This window comes from Bactrocera oleae, chromosome 3, assembly GCF_042242935.1.
Source record: "Bactrocera oleae isolate idBacOlea1 chromosome 3, idBacOlea1, whole genome shotgun sequence".
Lineage (NCBI taxonomy): Eukaryota > Metazoa > Arthropoda > Insecta > Diptera > Tephritidae > Bactrocera > Bactrocera oleae.
Genome location: NC_091537.1, coordinates 61,543,146 through 61,562,302, shown reverse-complemented (window position 1 = coordinate 61,562,302; position 19,157 = coordinate 61,543,146). Strand labels below are relative to the sequence as shown.

The 19,157-nt window shown below is 32.1% G+C and overlaps 1 protein-coding gene across 2 annotated transcripts in view; it reads right to left on the bottom strand.

Moving 5' to 3' along the window:
* Positions 1-245: 245 nt before the first annotated feature.
* Positions 246-19,157, bottom strand: part of LOC106624282 (cholecystokinin receptor type A) — a 39,741-nt gene continuing 20,829 nt past the window's right edge. The window contains exons 2-6 of one of the 2 annotated variants that reach the window (XM_036376029.2): positions 16,654-17,181; positions 15,896-16,584; positions 9,419-9,678; positions 3,546-3,804; positions 246-3,459 (exon numbers count right to left, since the gene is read on the bottom strand). In XM_036376029.2, the coding sequence (XP_036231922.1) occupies positions 3,551-3,804; positions 9,419-9,678; positions 15,896-16,584; positions 16,654-17,142 (1,692 nt within the window). In that variant the 5' untranslated portion in view covers positions 17,143-17,181 and the 3' untranslated portion in view covers positions 246-3,459; positions 3,546-3,550. Of the gene's footprint in view, positions 3,805-9,418; positions 9,679-15,895; positions 16,585-16,653; positions 17,182-19,157 lie in introns of both variants that reach the window. The other variant, XM_036376028.2, reaches the window with a different exon arrangement.

Below are 19,157 nucleotides of genomic sequence, written 5' to 3'. Positions count from 1 at the left end.
GGAGATACATTTTGATAAATTATTAAATTGGAAACATGCATAACCAAATAAAATATGAAATATAAAATAGCTTCCATTTAAAATATTTAGCGAATTCATATTCATATCTTCACAAATAAAAAGTTTCCACACAAGAACTTGATTTTGATCGTTCAATTTGTATTGCACTTATGTATGTGCTATAATGGTCTGATCTGAAATTTTCATTCGGAGATTGTAGTCTTGGATAATTTCAAAATTGTCAAATTTCTGGTATAATAAAAAAGTTTTCCATACAAGGACTTCATTTGATTGTTCAGTGTGGTCTGAGCTGAACAATTTCTTCGGATATTGTACCGTTGCTTTGGTCAATAATCCATTCCAAAAATTCGTGAAGATATCTCGTCATTCCATGCAAGGACTCGATTTTGATCGTTCAGTTTTTATAGCAGCAGTAAGCTGTAGTGGTCCGATATTAGCGGTTCCGAATGAGCATCTTCTTGATGAGAAAAGAACGTGTGCAAAATTTCAAAGCGATATCTCGAACGGGAAGTCAATTTGGCAGAAATATTGGTTGAACAATCATTTAAAGGTATGTATGTGAGAATGGAAATATATGGGAAAATGTATGATATCTTTTGAATTTTGGAACAAAATATGTTTTCAATATACAAATTATAAAATCTAATTTTCAACTTTAATATGTAAATGTGTTTACATTTATTTTCTAAAGACTCCATTTTCTGAAGTAACCAATTTTAAAAATGTAGAAGACTGTTTAAATGACTATAAACTCCCCTTCCAACTACACCGCTTCTTCAGGGTAAATAATGTCACACCCTAATACAACACACCACACCTTGGAACACAACACGCACTCACAACATAAACGACCACACTGCACACGATGTCAGCACAGAAGTTACCACCATACACGATGACACCCCACACAATCAACAAAAAGAGGGATTGGATCTTCAATTCAACGCATTCGAATTAATTCCGATCTCTTTGCGCAACGTAAATGTATGAAATCGCTATCTCCGCTACCAACCGTCAAAACTTTCTGAGTTTAAAATCGTAGTATTAATTTTTATCAAAAAAGTGTTAAATCAATAAAAAACTTGTGAAACATTCAATAAAAAAAAAATAAAGAATATTTCAATTTAAACCTTAAAAAGGCGTTTGTGAAAGAAACGGGAAGTAATAATGTCAATGTTGAGTGCTAACATTATAGCATAAGTAGTCAAAGACCACAGTAATTAACCTTATTGAGTAAATGAAAACGTGTTTTTCTACCACTAAAAATAATAATTTTCTCATATGTAAAAGTATAAAATCTATTATTTTTTTAATTCAACTGATTACGAATTCACAAATTTTTGATGCTTGATAATAAGTTTTGTCAAAGAAAGTAAGTATTCAATGCAAAATTATTTTAGTATGCTCTAAAAGCAGATATTATTAACGTAAATTTTTTTTGATATATTTGATATACCATAATAATACAACATTTTATCCTCCTTGCACTTTTGCCATGTCCATTTTATTGGTATTTTTAAATTTGAGCTGCCCGCGCTCTTCGGCTCGCACCGCACTCGAATACGTTGATCTACCGGCCCATTCACATTCAACTTTAATTGCTTTACATGACAGTTTATACTTAAACAAGAAGCGTAAAAAATAAAGGGTATGCCACAATGAACGCTTTGCTTTCAGTATATCTGTCTTATAAAAATGGCGACAGTTCCGTTGGCAAAGCGTAAAAAGATGAGAGGCTCGTTGTTGAATTTTGCTTGGCTTCGCGTCGAAAACTTTTTATGTGAACGTATTCATACAAAAGCGTACATCGAACTTTTCTGGTAAAACATATGATTGACGTAAAGCGAAGCAAAAGTTCTATATGAATTGGCTATAAGGGTAGCATGCATAAGTTAATTCGACTTATGACCGATTTACATACAAATTTCCTTGCTTTGCTTGACATTTCATGCTTTAATTACAAATCGAAGAAAGCAAAGTGTATGTAAGAATAAACGCTTTGCTTTTCGTGTTTCTCTCTAATAAAAGTGGTGCCTATTGCTTGGCAAAGCGTAAAAAGATGAAAGCTGCCCAATATTTTGCTTTGCTTCGCCTCGATACTCATACAAAAGCATACATTGAATTTATCTGTCAGGGCAAATGTCTGAAGTTGCGGATGTTCGGGCAAGTGTTAATGGAAAAAATTGTAAGTTTAATTTAAAAGGTATTGAGTATCTACAACTCGATCACAACTGATGGCGGACTAAATAAACAACACTACTAAAAAGTGAATTCTGAAACTTCGAAATGCGAAGGATGGATAATTTTTTACTCACTTTATTCCTAGTATACGTGAACTACGTTTGTTTTTACGGATTGTCTAAACTTAGTTAATCTCTTATAAACTATTGATAGCAACCACGCTCATTCCCATATTACAAAGGTATTTTCAATTATTTTTGATTTGATTAAATCAAAGTTTTATATTTGTTTCGTGAAAAGTTTGAAATTTGCTGAATTACTTATTGAGTTTTTAGGATTTCACCGGAAATATTACTAAAATTGCACATAATTCGGTAAGTTTAGAGGTTTTATTAACGATATTATATCACATAAATAATAATTTCCGATAATAAAAACACAAAAATTTTAAGTTGCGCGTTGTATGGATAGTATAAAAATTCAAATTGGTTTGTGATGTCGCGGATATATAATGTATGTACTCATTTTTATACATAACATCATATGGATGTGTTTCTTAAAGTAGTTAATGTATAAAATATGTATAGTATTTAATCCAAGGGATACTTACTCACACAACTTCTCTTTAAATATAATATTTGGAATACTTATACATACATAAATTAAAAAATTAATTCGTCTTAAAGTGACGTACATATTTGATTAACAGTTTACATGTTTGATTACGAATTCTTCAAAGTAGTATTAGTATTATCTATATTTATATATATATTCTAATCCATATTTATAAAATAGATATTTTTGTATATACAAGTAATTAACTATATTATTACTAGGACACCAAACAGATAAACCATTTGGACTTTAGTTTTCACCATAGTGAGAGAGAAACTCAGATAATATTACTATTGGAGAAAGGTGTAGATAATATTAGAAAGCAACTTTGTGTTTTAAATTATGACAAATAAATATCGAAAAAATTATGAATACACATATATGGTATGTAGATTGTATACGTAATGGAAGTATAGGAGCATACAATATATAATATTAATAACGTTATTTACATATATTCACAATTTAAGTTTCGCTTTATTGTAAATATAAATATAGAATAAAATAATATTGTTAAAAGCTTAGTAGTTCGATAATTCAGCTGAAAAAGGCGACTTTCTGCATTATTTTGAGGTATATATATTCGTGCAGTACCGCACTGACACTGACATCTAATGAATTAGGTACCTATACTGGGTACGTCTGTAAATTTTCAAATAGTATTTTGGTATACACATATATAATTCAGACAATGATTCAAATTCAAAAGACTGAATTAAAAATATTACCCTAGCTAGTAGAGATAATGAGACGATGCCTGAGCTCTGTATTGTTTTGGGGTAAGTTTAATCAACTTTGGATTAAAAGCGCCAAGAGCAGCTTCATTGGTAGAAGATGGCGGTGGCGGTACTGTATTGGCGCGAAAACGTGATCGCAAGAAACTTTGCATGGAACGGAGACGTATAATCGGTGCACAGGGAGACTGCCTAAGTGAGTTGTGGTTGAGAATCCAGTAAATAAGAGGACTAATGGTAGAATACGTATAACCTATAAAAGAAGAAAAAATACGTTTGTTATAATGAATAGATTTTGGAGTTTTGCAAGTATTCAAATTTTAACACTGACCATATGGTTATTCAAACATAAAATTAATTATACAAAAATAGCCAATTTTTTTAAGAATTCTTAAAAAATAGGAAATAAATCCGTAAATGGTTCAAATAGTGAAAATCGTCGTAATTAATACTGCAATATCGGTTTACAACCCAACTTCAATTGATATTGAAATAACTAAACTCTTTTTAGCATTTTGAATTACAACTACTTTCAGGTGAAGTTGTATTGATGTTGCAACTGTTTATTTGGAAGACGAAAAATTAATCCAATCTAAATTGTATTGTATATTGTAATGGGGAGTGAATAATATTTATATGGGAATTGCTTTTTATTTATACAACTTAAATATTTGCTTAAAATTCATTGAATTGTTATCAGATATGTAAAATTTTAACTAAGGTAGAATGAAGTGGTTAACGGTAACAGAGGCATAAAAAATACAGGTAATTATGCCAACATCTGAATGTATAATGTACATAGGACAAACTTATATTGTAGTGTTACTGCACAATGGAAAAAATAATTATAGACAAATTCCTGATAAATTTGTACCAATTTTTTTTTATTTATTGTATCGATTATAGATATCGCGTTTAGTATTACATCTACGTTGAAAGCATTGCGTGAATAATAAATTCAAAAACACATTCGATTTGAAAAAGTCATGGTCGGTATAAAGAGAACAGAGAGTATCAAAATTGATATCTTTAGCTCTAAATAAACAGAATGTCAAATTGAACAATTTAAAAAAAAATATTTTTTAAGAAATTAAAAAGAAACCAATTGCTTTACAGTTTTTTTTGAATTTTTGTTAATCATTCTTATTCGAACAATAAAATAATCTCAAATACATAAATCTACGACCTTGAGGCGACCAAATGGCCAGATAATTCAAATATTATGCGAATGCGTATGTATTACACAAAATTTTTGCAACTCAACCCATGAGGCTAAATTTAATATATTGAGTATATGAGGAAAAGGCCAATAAAATAATCGGCAAAATTTATATTAGGGATGTGAGATTTAGACCAATTTCATTCATACTCAGCGTTAAACCTTATTACGGTAAAACAAATGTCCACTTAATTTCAAAAAATTTTCGCACATATTAACCAACACAAAAGGTTTAAAGTTTGAAATTATTATATCGGTGGTTCATTGATAATGATGGGCGAAATCAAAATATGGAGGGGAGTCTGTGGTTTGAAAAATGTTAAAAGGGGAGTCTGGCCCCTCCTTTTAATTTGTGTAATGTACATATGTATATCACTTACCATTGAAGGTGAATTAACTTGCCGAGAACAAGTCTTTCTAGCTCCTTATGCACTGGAAAAAGATGAAATGAGATAATAACAACGCCCATAAATAACGGTTATGTTGAAATCTGCGAAAAGTGCGATAAGTCACTAAAACATCAGAAGCATTAAATTCACAGCCAAGGTGATGATTAAGGGCTTTATAGGAATTATTTTGCTACTGTGTGAAAACAGCCGAAATCGGATTATAGATTCTTTCACTTTGCAGAATAAAAGTCAAAATCCAATGAAGACATTAGATTAAAACAAATAGTGTGGTCAAGATATACCATATCTTAGCAACCACCGAAATCAAACTATACATAAACATTTCCAAGCCAAATAACGAATATGTGGACCCCAGAGCCTATGACAAGCTTTGTACAGAATAAATCGGTAAATCTGTGAGATATAGTTTTGATATTTAGAGAGAATTTTTCCTTTATACTAACGTGTAATGTAGTGTGAAAGATATAATTGTAATATGATAGTAATATTTTCATGCTTTCGTCGAATAATGAATGTTGAATTCTTTCGCTACATAGGAGTATTTTAATATAAAGTTTTGCAGCACCTGAAAGTATTTCCCCGCTTTTTATTATTCCAAATTACGAGGAAATATGTTGAAATGTTCGGTTGCACCCGAACCTTCGGCCTTCTTTACTTGTTAAATATACTCAGAACAGGGTATATTAAGTTTGCCACGAAGTTGCGTGACGAGCTGAGACCAGTGGCGAATTTACCAGCACACTGACTAGGGTGAGGTCTAGTGGCAGATTTCGCTCATAAACTTTTAATTTCTGTTTAGACTTAAACAAATTTGACAGAAATTCAAATATTTAACAAAATTGAAATATAGTGCTAGTGCATTTCGATATGATTTCCTATGTACTTATACATATGTTGTGTCAAGGTATTGAGTTCGACAGAAAGAAAAGAAAAAGAAAATAGACATAGAGGCGGCGATACAAACGAGATTACGTCGTATGTGATGATTTCGTCCCTCAATTTTTGCTCCTGTATTGATTTTAATATTATTTTCAAAGTACAAGGAACAGTCATCTATAACCCTAACAGTTGAAGATATGTCTCAGAATCCGAAATAATCCTTCGCTATGAAAATAATCAAAGATATAACACGGTCCCTTTGTTCTTAACGACACTAACCATACGTGCAAAGTTGATGTAACAAGGCCGATGGAGTTTGGAATTTTATTGAGAGAAAATGTAATGTACATGTTTGAGTACTTATCAAAATTTAGAGGTGGAAAAGTTGGAGGCAGATCTGTAAATCCGCTACTGGCTGAGTCGTTTTAGATATGTCCCTTTTAAGTATAAGAAGTACACCCGTGAAGAATATTATAGCTTAAATTTTATAGTAAAAGTTTTTTGTTTTTTGGTTTTTAAATAGTTTATAGTATTTGGAAAGAGGCTTTATGACGATTTAAGAGAAAAATCGACAGGGGTCATACATTTTTTTAATAAGATGATATATTCATAAGTATAAGAATCAATAAATAAAGTCAACGACGATGCAGAATTATTGAAACGTGTTATAACAGGTGACGAAACATGCGTTTATGGATATAACGTTGAAACAAAGACTCTATCGTCTCCATTTTATCCATATAAGCATCTGCTTACTTTCCAACCCCGCGAAATTTTAAAATTCCCTTTATTTTTGAAGTGAAACTTCTTTGCGCTTGTTGGGCTGTATTTCCAGTATCGAATGAAACAAAAAAGCGACAGGAAATTTTAATGTTAATTCAGAAAATGTTAATATTGTAAATAAAGAAGGCGCAAATATTAGCTGTGTAAAATGTAAATTATTAAAAGGGAACATCGAAAATGCGCAAATTCGAAAATTACATTACACCACGTCAAAAAGGAGGCCTCCCCTCTTTTCAAGCGAACTCAACAAACTACACCACTCTAAGAAGGTACCAAGCAAATTTTCACCACCTTATAAAGGAACGGCTAATATATGTATGCTCAGATGTTCTTTGGGATGCATATTAAAGCAAATTAGAATAACAAAAAGAAATAATAAATTTTAAAGAACATTTATGTAATGAGGGAAAAGCTAAAATAAATGTAATAAAAAAGGATTATAAAAATTAAAAAAGGAATAAAACAACACCTGTGATAGGATTTGAACTCAGGCAATATGTAAATTTGCAATAAGGAGCTGTGCTATACAAACAGCACCACGAACACTACACATTTAATTTGGTCTAATCTGTGAATTCTAACAGCAATCGTCGTTTACTTGTTTGAAATGACTAATTTGTATGTATATATTTTATTCGCATGTCTAAATATATTTGCATATACTTATGTACACATATGTACATACGTATGTATGTCCCTCAATATGCTATTTGTAAAAAATTTAGCATTGGCGCAAGCGACAAAAAAATCGCAGACTATCATCGATCAATAAGGTTCGAGCAAGCTCGCGCTATATTTTTTAAACGCCAACAAATTCATTCATAAGGATTGCACGTATGCTCCAAAATGAAGTGCGGTCGTTTATAACTCTGCACTGTGTTCTTTTTTCTGTGCGCCTGGTCAACCAAATTTGGTTTACATATGGAATTCCTACCACAAATGCTCGAAAATGAAGAAAATTGCACGAAATGAATGAAATTGAATTTGAACGTTATTATTATTATATATATCATTAGCGATTTAAAATTTTTATTTACATTTATTTCATATTATGCAATATACATATATGACATTATATTATAAAATTTATATAAAATTGGCATTCCTATGAAATCTTTACTTACTTTTATATGTTCTAAGCACACTCCTTATAGTACTTTTATAATATTACTTATTAGCTTTATTTCATAGTTTTTCGTTTAGCCCATTTTATCTAAATAAGACGCTATGAAACTGCAGCCCAATCGGCAGTCGTAGTATTTCAAAAGAGCATATTTAAATTTTCAATTGCAAAGCAATGCAAAAATGACAAACGCGACAACATAGCCGACCGACATTGTCGCAAAATTGTGGATTCAAACAAATTTTGTCAACTCCGCGACGATGCGCAAAATTCGCCGTCAATATGTATGCCAGCTCTTATATATGTATGTTTGTCGGCAACGTTGTCATTTGATTTTTTTCAATGTTTTGTCAGAACTCAATTTTTTGCTGTGCCCCGTCTCCGTGAGAACTCGCCGTTACTTCCATAGCGTGTCACCATGGACAGAGGCGTTTCAACGGAGGATTTATATCATATTATTATATTGCTTAATTTGTATAGAAAAATACTGATATCATAGGGTTTATTTACAAAATATTAAAATATTTACGTAAAAATTTAAATACACATAAATTCATACTTATTTAAACGTGTTTAAAATAAACTCGTTTAATAAAATTATATCTGAAGTAATTATGTGGTAGTGCCCTTTCTTGATTGCGATCGTTCAATTTGCACATATGGATATGAATTTACAAAAAATTAACTGGTTGGCTGTGAATGCTGCTTCAGTTGGAGATATTTGTGCGGCCAAATGTGTCATAGAAAGCAGACAGAGTGTGGCAATGATTGTTCTTTACATCACTCCGAACCAGAGAATAATAAAAATCAGTCATAGAGCATTATTGGCATATACTCCCTCTAGTGCAGCAGAATTCGGAGAAGAATTGCACACTATGCCAATGATTTTAAGCGGTGATTTAATTTAAAAATGAATAATAGCCCCAAAGACTTAACAACTAGATCAGGCACGACATTCTCAAGATATTTACATAATTACAATAACAAACCAATTATATCTTTTCTTGAACGTGAAAGTATGGAAGTGAATGAATAGATTTTTTATAAATGGAACATCAACTATCTTTTTTCATTAATCTAACTTCCTTATAAAATCCAGAATAATGAATAGTGGTTTCTGTTATCGGGGAAATATTTCTATCTCATAAAACTTGCTGGTTAGGGTGAGTATTTTCATTTCAAATGCCCATCGAGATCCACGAAGTTTCACTTCCACCGCCTAGCTTTCTAGACTGTTTGGTTTTTGTTTGGTTTTGTTATTCGCTAAGAAATAAGTGTGTACATCAAACTAGTGCGATTCGATACGGTCGAAAACGTGGCATGATGACATATGCACATGAGTAGAACATTTAAACAATAATAAACTCAAAATTATGTTTTTGGTTTTACCTCACACTCAATTGGACGTTATCACAGCCAGGCATATGATATTATACAAATTTTCAATACTCACCTAGTAGCAAATGAAAGTACTTGGAAGTCTTAGAGCAATAATGCTTATAACCAAAGCTTGTGTAAAATATGCAAAAGACGTGGGGCGCCCAACATAAAATAAATATGATTGCTGATGCTATGAGAACGTTGGCTAGGCGTCTCCTTGAGTGAAGAGTTGAAGTTCGTGGCAATGGTATACCGGGTGCAGCTGGACCATGCAAACATGTTTTATGGTTAATACGTTGACGTTGAGAATGTGCTCGAACTTCACGCATTGCTCTGCAAAAGTTTAAACAATACAATTATTTATTGGCATAAGTACTTAGATGTATTACTAATGCCCTTTCAATTGGTTCAGATAATTTAAGTTAAGGTTCATACGGTACGTGTAAAAAAGACAAAACAAAAGATTTTTTTTATATAAATACTGATAAAAAACAATTATGTTACTACAAAATAAATCAGTTATTTTGTAAAATAATGAAACCAAAAATTAAACAGTTTTTCAGAGAATATTTAATCCTACCTCGTAATTATATAGTTGTCATAAGTTAAAATAGCCTCGAGATTCTTACAATGTTTCAACAATTCATCTTTTGGAAGTTTTTGGGCATATATGTTATACAAAAAAGCAAAATGTTTACTGAGCTCAGAAATCTGGGAAAATCTTTAATAATAATATAAGTAAATTTTGCCGCCCCTAATTTTTTGCCGCTCTGGGCAAATGCTCGGCTTACTCCCCCTTAGATCGGGCCCTTTATGTATGTATATAAAATATAGGAGTGTGTAAACGTTCACTTAAAAAAATCTCGATTAGTTTTAGGCAGTACAAACAACCTTTAGGTGAATAATACTACTATGCTCTGTAGCAACATGTTGCCAGGGTATAGAAATAGTTTAGTAAATCACAGTTAAACCAGACAACTTAAAACAATAAGTTCTCTGGTTAAACAAAATATCGTAGATACAACATTTATTTCAGAAGTTTGAGACCTCGGTTGTAGTAAGAGTTGTTGAAAATGTTTAGGAGGCCGAAATTCAAGTGTTTTTTGTGATTTTTTTTAACTGAGAAGGAATCGTTTAAATTTTCAGGGTAGTTTATTCCTATTTTAAACTACACTTTTAAATTTTTCGATGCCATTTCCGTTGGAAGTAGTGGAGTTAGAGGGTGGTGTCCATTGACGATCGCCATCAGAATTGACTGCTGGCGGGTCATCTGGAGGTCACAGTTTTGATCTGAAATCATACATTTTTTTTGTCTTTCGTTAGTTACATATTTTCTTAGAATATGAATCAAACTCTGGCCAAAAGAGTTGAAATTTAAACATTTGGAGGTGTTTGAAAAAAATGTTATGTTTTATATAATTTTTGTTCACCTTTTTTACATAAAAAAAATATATTTTACTTAATAATATCATTTCAGAGTGTTGTTCATATTTTTCGGACTTAAATAAAAGACATTCACACACATCTTCAGATCGATTCGTCAATAACTTTTCGAGCTAGAATTCCCGCAAGTTGAAAAAAAGTCTTTTCGAAAAAACGCACTTGAAAAAAAAGTGCGCTTCGGCACTGAATCGACCGGTGTTTACCTTTGTGCTCATATTATCGGAACTAATTGGAATAAAAAAAAATCGATTTTTTTGAATCATCTAAACTGGTTGCCCCCCTTAAAAGGTCTTGGCTTTACACAGTCTTCTTGTTAATTTTGTGAGACGAAATGGCACTGAAGAGTCATTCGCAATACGGCCCTAAATATATAAAATTATAGGAGTAGAAGGTTACGGTGATAAAAATCGTACGCCTAGAATAGGTACTAGCAAAATGACTCTAATTCTAGGTATTGCATGTTATGGCTCTAATCTTTTATTGCTTATGGGGCATGTTGTTGAGACCACCACCCAAATACAAAACATCGGTCTCATACCTTGTCAATTTATTTTAAACCAAGGATTAAATTTTTTCTATTTGTCGAGGATTCTAGAAGTGTCCGAAGAGTGATCATATTTTCAGATGAGTGGCAAGGATATATTATTTCGATAGCCCTCACCTCTGAAAAAGCACTAGGAACTGTTTATAAATGTCAATTTTGTGATTGTATTTAAAAAAGTGTTGCTTAATAAAAAATACAAGATCGTGCGTTTTACTGACCGCAATTTTCTCGATAATAGCGGAAATTGTTGTCTTCTCCTGGACCTTTTTCCTACCTACATGAAGAAGTGGATGAAATGAAACACTTTCTACGGCATGAAAAAAGAAACACTTTCTACGGCATACTTGACAGCGTTTTCTGTGGAATGAAGAGAAGATTCTCCGCATTGAGTGACATAAACGAATCGTTCTGGCAGTTCCATTTTATTAAATAAGATAAAAGCTTCAAAAAATGTTGCAAAAAAGTATTCCGTTGATGTATCTGATAAGTTGTCCAATGAAGCTATTCACCTCAGACACGTTTACGATACAAATTTTGAAAACTGTCTTACTCCATACATTTTATTGAATGCTATTAATGCTTGAAAATTAGGAAAACTTTTCTAAATATTTGCATCGCTTTGAAAACATTTTGCACTTTACCCGTTTCTGTTTCAAAAAGTTGGATTTCTAGACTATTATCGCCCATTCGCAGCTGCCAATGCTCGCAAACCCCACTTATATGTTCCATATAAATGAAGATTGGAGGTTTTTAAACTGCATGTCCAAAAACTTAATCTTAATAGGCAATAGAATTCAAAAGAACTGTTTTTTCAATAATTAGATAAATAAATGTTTGAATAAGAAATCTCTTCTTATTAACTGTCAAGTCTAGCTTTACCTATATTAATTTATTTCGGTATAATCTGGAAAATTTTTTTGACTAAAAGTCTATGTATGTAATGATTTATACATTATTGATTTTCAAAATAGTACAAAACAAATTTGTTCCACCCAACATCAATAAAAAAGCAAATTTAATACAGATGTGGGGATAGTCGTCGTATTTGACTTATTTTTCAAAAACATTGAAGTAGCAAGTGGGAAGCTAGTTAATAAAATTTATAAAGTATTAAAAAAATTCGTGTAGGAAGAAGATAGAGTAGAGAGTTTAACACATCTTCAAATCTCACAGAAGCATATGTGTGCAAGCTTTATATTTTGATTTTTTCCCATACACATACGTACATATGTATGTAGATACATACATGGATTTTTAGCTCTTTTCAGAACTCTTATTTTCTTTTCAGCTTTTTTGCAATAAGTTACAGCCTTTAATAAAAGATTATTACTTAAAATTGGGTTTAGTTGCTTTATTTTCTATGTTTGTCAATTTTTAAATAAATGCGCTAGAAACAAAAAATTTTGCACCCGAGATGGTACGAGAGAGCTTTATACGAGCCAGTCTCAAATTTGGACGATAGGCGTGGCACGGCCCACATTTAGGTGAAAACCCATATTTCAGGAGTTACTCGACCGACTTCTACCGAATTCGGTAGGCCCACGCCTACTACAATTTTAAATTCCACCTAATTCTTTCACTCTTCAATACAAAAATCAAGAATCAATCAATGTATCTGGATAAAACTTTACACGAATAGTACCATCGAGGTGTGCCACCTTATGACCAAAAATTGTCCAAATCGGACAAAAACTATTCAAGCCCCAAGACACAGAATATGTGAATCCCAGTTCATATTGGGAACTTTTTTTTCGAAAATATCGGCCAATCTGTGAGATATATATGTTATAGAAATTCGGAAAGAATCCTTTTCTGATAATAGTATGCCTGTATGTAAAAAAAAACTATTCAAGCCCCCAGATACCGAATATGTGGATCCCAGTTTCTATTAGAAACTTTTTGTCAAAAATATCAGTCAATCTGTGAGATATGTATGTTATAGAAATTCGGTTGAATCGGATTAATAATTTATTTAGCCCCATATTCCTAATGGAAAGATTTTCGAACTTCCGGCTGACTTTATACCGCATATATCGGCAAATAAGTATGTAAATTATCTTAATAAAATTGAGAGAGTATGTTTTTCTCCTTATATATTGGTGATGGTATGTGAGGTACCTAAATGAAACATAGAGAGCATTTTTTTCTGTTAATAATATGTAGTAATTCCAAAATTAGAAAAAATTGGGTCAATCTTCCCCTATCTCCCATATACATAATATAAATAAAACTTAAGCAAAATTAACTGAACGCAAAATATTTTATATACTATAGTTTAATGCCGAAAATATGTGATATTGGTCCACGAGTTACCCAAACTCCCATATAATATATACACATAATGATTTTCGCTATTCTAACGAACCTTATGCATGTGAATATATCGGACAGTGTATGAGTTATATGTATATATATAATGTAATGTCAAAAGTTTGTGCAATTAGCCTAGAACTTTTCTGCCCCCAATATACCTTATACAGTGATTTCCGACTTCCCACCTGTCTTTAAACCGGCTAGGTTGGTCAAAATGTGTGATATTTTAGTGAAAATAAGTGGACACGCTTTCTTAAAAAATAATGCGGTTTAGCGGTTAATTTGAATGAAATTGGTTTAGAGTTTAAAGATGTCTACACACTTCTACATATAATTAAAACACTAGTACGTCCTATATTGGAATATGGCTGCATTATCTGGTCACCTCACACTCAACAAATGATTTATAGAATTGAAAAAATACAACGGAAATTCTGCAAATTTCTAACATATTATATGTACACACGAGGAACCCACTTAACAACAGATGAGGTGTACAGCCAGAGAACAACTGTTTTAAGTTCTCTGAGCTAACACGGTCAATGAATATACAGCAGACATCGAATGTTTTGCAAGATCTCTGTCAAGTTTCAAGTCAACGTCAAAAAATAATAATATTAACCAGCTAGTACTCATATTGTCTCCATGTTTACTAATTATATTTATTAACCTCTCTGTAATCTCATATACTTCCATTAAAATACTAAATTATATCAACTTATATAGTTCATTATGAGATAAATATAAGTAATTTAATTTAATGTCACAATCAATCAAAATTTATAAAATTTTATTTACAATACACTGCCGATTGGCGTTTCTTTCTAATAAATTAATAAATAAATATTTCCCAACAGACTTTGTATACAAAGTATTCTCCTTCTCTCATTCATGATCATACGTACACAAGAGTTTTGGTTAGATTTGTCATTTCGGCCTTAAAGAAATCATAGAAACCTCAACAGAAATCTCTGGTGGTCTTCGATAGTTGGATTGCAGGGTGCAAAGTTCAATGATTAAAGTTAAAACTATATAATACCCTAGACGGACACATAGAACACATTGCAATATGGTACGGAAACCATATGTGCAACAGCCGTTTTAGTTACAAGGCAACTGGAGTTCTGTAGTATATTATATATATAAATTCAACATATATTATATTAAACGTGAAAATGAGTGTGGGTCCTCGTGCTTCGACACTGGCTACAGGCAGTAGTTTCGAGAGAGAAGAATCAACTGTAGAATCTGAACATAAAAAGTGATGTTCACAAAAATGTTTGTGACGTGTTAGAGTTGTGCAATGACCGGGCAAGCAGTTCCGAGAGAGAAGAATCAACCGTAAAATCTGAAAATGAAAAGCGATGGCCACAAAAATGTGAGATCTGTAGAAGCTTTTTATTTATTTGGTTTATTATATTTGTGTCACTATAATTATACATGGTTTTCTGAGCTTTCATTCTACAAAACTTTGTAGTACTCAAACAATATGTCTGTCAGCAGTAAATAATACAAACGCGTTGCTATGTATGTCTTTTGACACATGCTTAATAGTGTTATAATTTTTTCTTTGTGAATAAATTATTTTATTCGCGTTAAAAAACGTTAGAGTAACTCTTTATTTTTATTTTCTACAATTTGCCATAGTTAATTTTAAATCATAAGTTTTAAAAATACTAGAAAAAAAAGGAATGTGTATTTTAATTTGTCATTTGAACTATTCACAACAGTAAAACTCATCTAAAATGTGCAAAGTAAAACTTGATAGCATTGAAGATACCACTTTAATGAAGTATGCGCATACTTTCTTGTACGAATTCTACTAGATAACTTTGCTGTTACTTTTACATGTAAGAAATAATAATAACACATGCGTCAGAAGACATGTTAGCGCAGGGTTGCACCACAAGTGCTACCCGTTTGTTGGAGCATCCAATATAGTGTGTTCGATTCGCTGGAGAGTAACGCTTGGCTATTCGAAGACAGTTAATGGAAACTATGTATATAGGGTTCATTTTTATTCTCAATCGCTTGCTATTGTAGAGAAAATTGAGCAACTCAAATGAAAATGTGTATTTTACTCATTTATAAAAGCTCTAGTTTCAAACAGGAATTATAGAAACGGAGACTTTTGAAAGTAAAATGCGTTACTTCGTGACACCAATCAATATAACACATTGATTGACATCAAACAAAAAAATTATGTATTTATTATTTATAGCTTGTGTATATAAATAGCATATAATATACCTTGGTGATATTGGGTTGGAGGATTTGATGAAATTTTGACTTTTTCCGATATTGGAACCGGGATTTAAGTTTTGCATTTGTATATCAGGTCCATTAGAGGTGTCATTGGTGGCCGGACATCCGCCTGCCTGCTGAGCGTTAGCAATTCCAGTTACAATAACCATGTGAGTTTGTCTACGGAGTATGGGCATAGGAAGTGGTAATTCACCGTGAGCGGCTCGCGCTGTTAACGAAAGTGCACATAATTTCTGACGTACACCATAATGGTTTAATAGCACACCAAATCCGGGTATAACAAATACGGCAAAGGTATGACAAATAATAAACGAAATTAAAAACGTACTGGACCCGAGCTCGGAAGTACAGCTTATTCTGACGTTTGGGAAAGCTGAAGTGGTAAGCAAAGACGGTTCCAGTTTAGCATTTTTATTAGTACCTAGCAAAATTTCAGCCGATGTTGCATATTGATTGCTGTCATCGAGATTTGTTATTGAACTTTTCGCAATTATGTTGTATGTATACAGAAATGGCGCGCTGAGAACAGCTGATGCGATCCAAGAAAATACCGCTAATGAAACATGCAAATAACGACGCTGACGTAATTGTGATAAACATGGGTGTTTTACGGTGGCATAACGATCAAGTGAAAGCATGAAGAAAGAAATTGTACTTGCAGCGACTGGCATTATCTGTAAAGTAATACTAGCATAAAGTTTTAATAGTCAAAACTTATATTTCAACAAGATTTGTATACTTGCCTGCACATAATGAATTACTTTGCATATTATCAGTGGTAAAGTATTCGTCTTACGATTCAGGGCCACATTTAATAAAGTCATAGGTGCGGAAATGCCCGTAACTAAGAAATCGGCAAGGCAAACAGCTAATAAAAGAGGATTTCGCAATCGCACTGATGAAGCCGAACAAAGCGTGAACAATAATGTTGCATTACCCAATACGCCACCAAATACTACTAGTCCAAATAGTATGACCATAATTAATAACGTAACCGAAGATAAGGGGTTATCTTCTAAGTCAGTTATGTCATTTGGAGAATTCGTTATAGTGTAATTAAAAAAGGCGTCATTATCATTGCTACCGATCTGGTTTAACATATCCGGACGAGGGTCCTCTGCGATGAGTGGAGGTACCTGGAGACCATGCATATCTTGAGGATTGAAAGCGTGTTTCAGCTGATGATGGCGATAAGTATTTTCCCACCATTGCTGCAAGTTGTTACTGTTCATTGTAATAAAATAAATGCTGATATTTCATATCATTTAATCCTGAAAAACAATTATATGAAGGAATTAAAATGTAATATCATATTACATACCTAGCCACATAGACAAAAAATACAAAATGCATTTACGAAATCGTTACCATATTTTTGATGTAGACATAGACTTAAATACGCACAAATACAAAAATATATTTTGCGAAGCTAAACTGGGTGTAAACTTTGGTAGAAAGGCTTAAAACACACATACCACATATTTAATAAAGTGAGCTAAAACTAATATAATATATTGACTTTTATGAGAGGCATATGAATTTTTTGCAGTCTTGCAATCTTGATGGAAGATTTATGTTAAAAGATCATTGTTACGAATTGTATAAATTGATGCGATGTGGTGAAATAATAGGCTAGTATCATATTGAATTCCATACAATAAACATCGTTGGGTTTTCTGTCTTTCCCAACGTTAATGAAAGTATGGTTTGTTCATTTTTGAATAATTCCCTTTGTAGGAAACAACCATATCGTAGCCAAGTGGTAGCAACTTAAGATTAAGACAAACAAAATGTCTTGGGTTCTTAGTGCTGAACTTATCCTTAGGAATTAAAATCGATTATACAAAGCGATTTTAAAAGCAGTGTGGGCATATGATATATAGCTGTGGGGCACGGCTTCCAAATCAATGGAAGATTGATTCTAAATGCCCATGGATTATAACAAATGAAAATCTAAATAAAGTTCTTCAAATACGTTTTGTAAAAGAAGAAGCAAGTAAACTATCTGACAAAAACCTAATGGTAAACTTTGTGGTCACAGTAATGCTCTTGCAGTATGCCTATTAGATGAGACTCATAAAACTCAATGACTTAAAAGGTATCACGTCCTAGATTTGCCCTTAAGAAATTAAGAATGCACACAAATAAAGGTATATATATGAATGTATTAAGAAAATTGATATATTGTACATCTATAATTACTTATTCAGTTTTGATGAATATTAGTAAGACAGATTGCAAATAAAACACTGTTATGAGAAAACAAAAAAAAGTTAGGAAGTTTGGGTGTAACCGAAAATTTTATACTTTCGCAATTTGCAAAGCTCAAAGGCTGGGGAATACTTTTAGATGTCCCAACACTTTTATATTAAAAGATGTTGCGTAAGAAATTAACCTGCATTATCTAATTAACACTAAACTAATTATTTTTGTCAAAATATCACACACACATTTTCAGAATTAAGCTTTATTATAACCAATATTTTATTATATTAACATTGACCGATATATACACGATATAAATTAAAACGGAAGGTTGAAACCCGTATATTAGGTATATGGGAGCTAGAGGTATTATTGGTCAGATATTATCCATTGTTGGCACATAGACACAGGTATAAAGCAACCGGAAGTTCTAAAACCTATATATTATATTAGGTACATGTGGGCTAATGCAAGTATTGACCGGATTTTATCCTGTTTTGGCTCAAGGGCAAACTATTATTTGAAAAAAATTCTCCCTAAATTTCAATAATATACCTCAGAGTTTTACCGATAAAAAATCAGCTATGGGCACAAATATCCATATGTTCGGTACATAGGGACCTTAAAAGTTATGCCCGTTGTTCTTGATATATAATATATTCTGTGGAGTGAAAGATTCTTATGAAATTTAAAATTTTTATACATACATATATGCGAAGTAGGCGTAGTTATGTCTCGAATTAGACCATTTTAAGAACATAACGTAAAAAGGTAAAAATATTGTTATACACCAAATTTGGTTGTAATTGATAAAGTAGTTCTAGAGGTATAGGATTTCGCCTAAAGATGGGCAGTGTCACGCTCTTTAATGATTTGTGAAATGTGTTTATTAAACCACGCAGGGCCACGCTCAGTAGTATGCAAACCACAGATGCCTCTTTTCACTACGATTATTACTGCAAGATGTTTATTCAGGCTTTAATTTGGAGTGAATTCGGCTGCGGAAATTTTTATGCGTATTATGGAAAATTAGGAAATTATT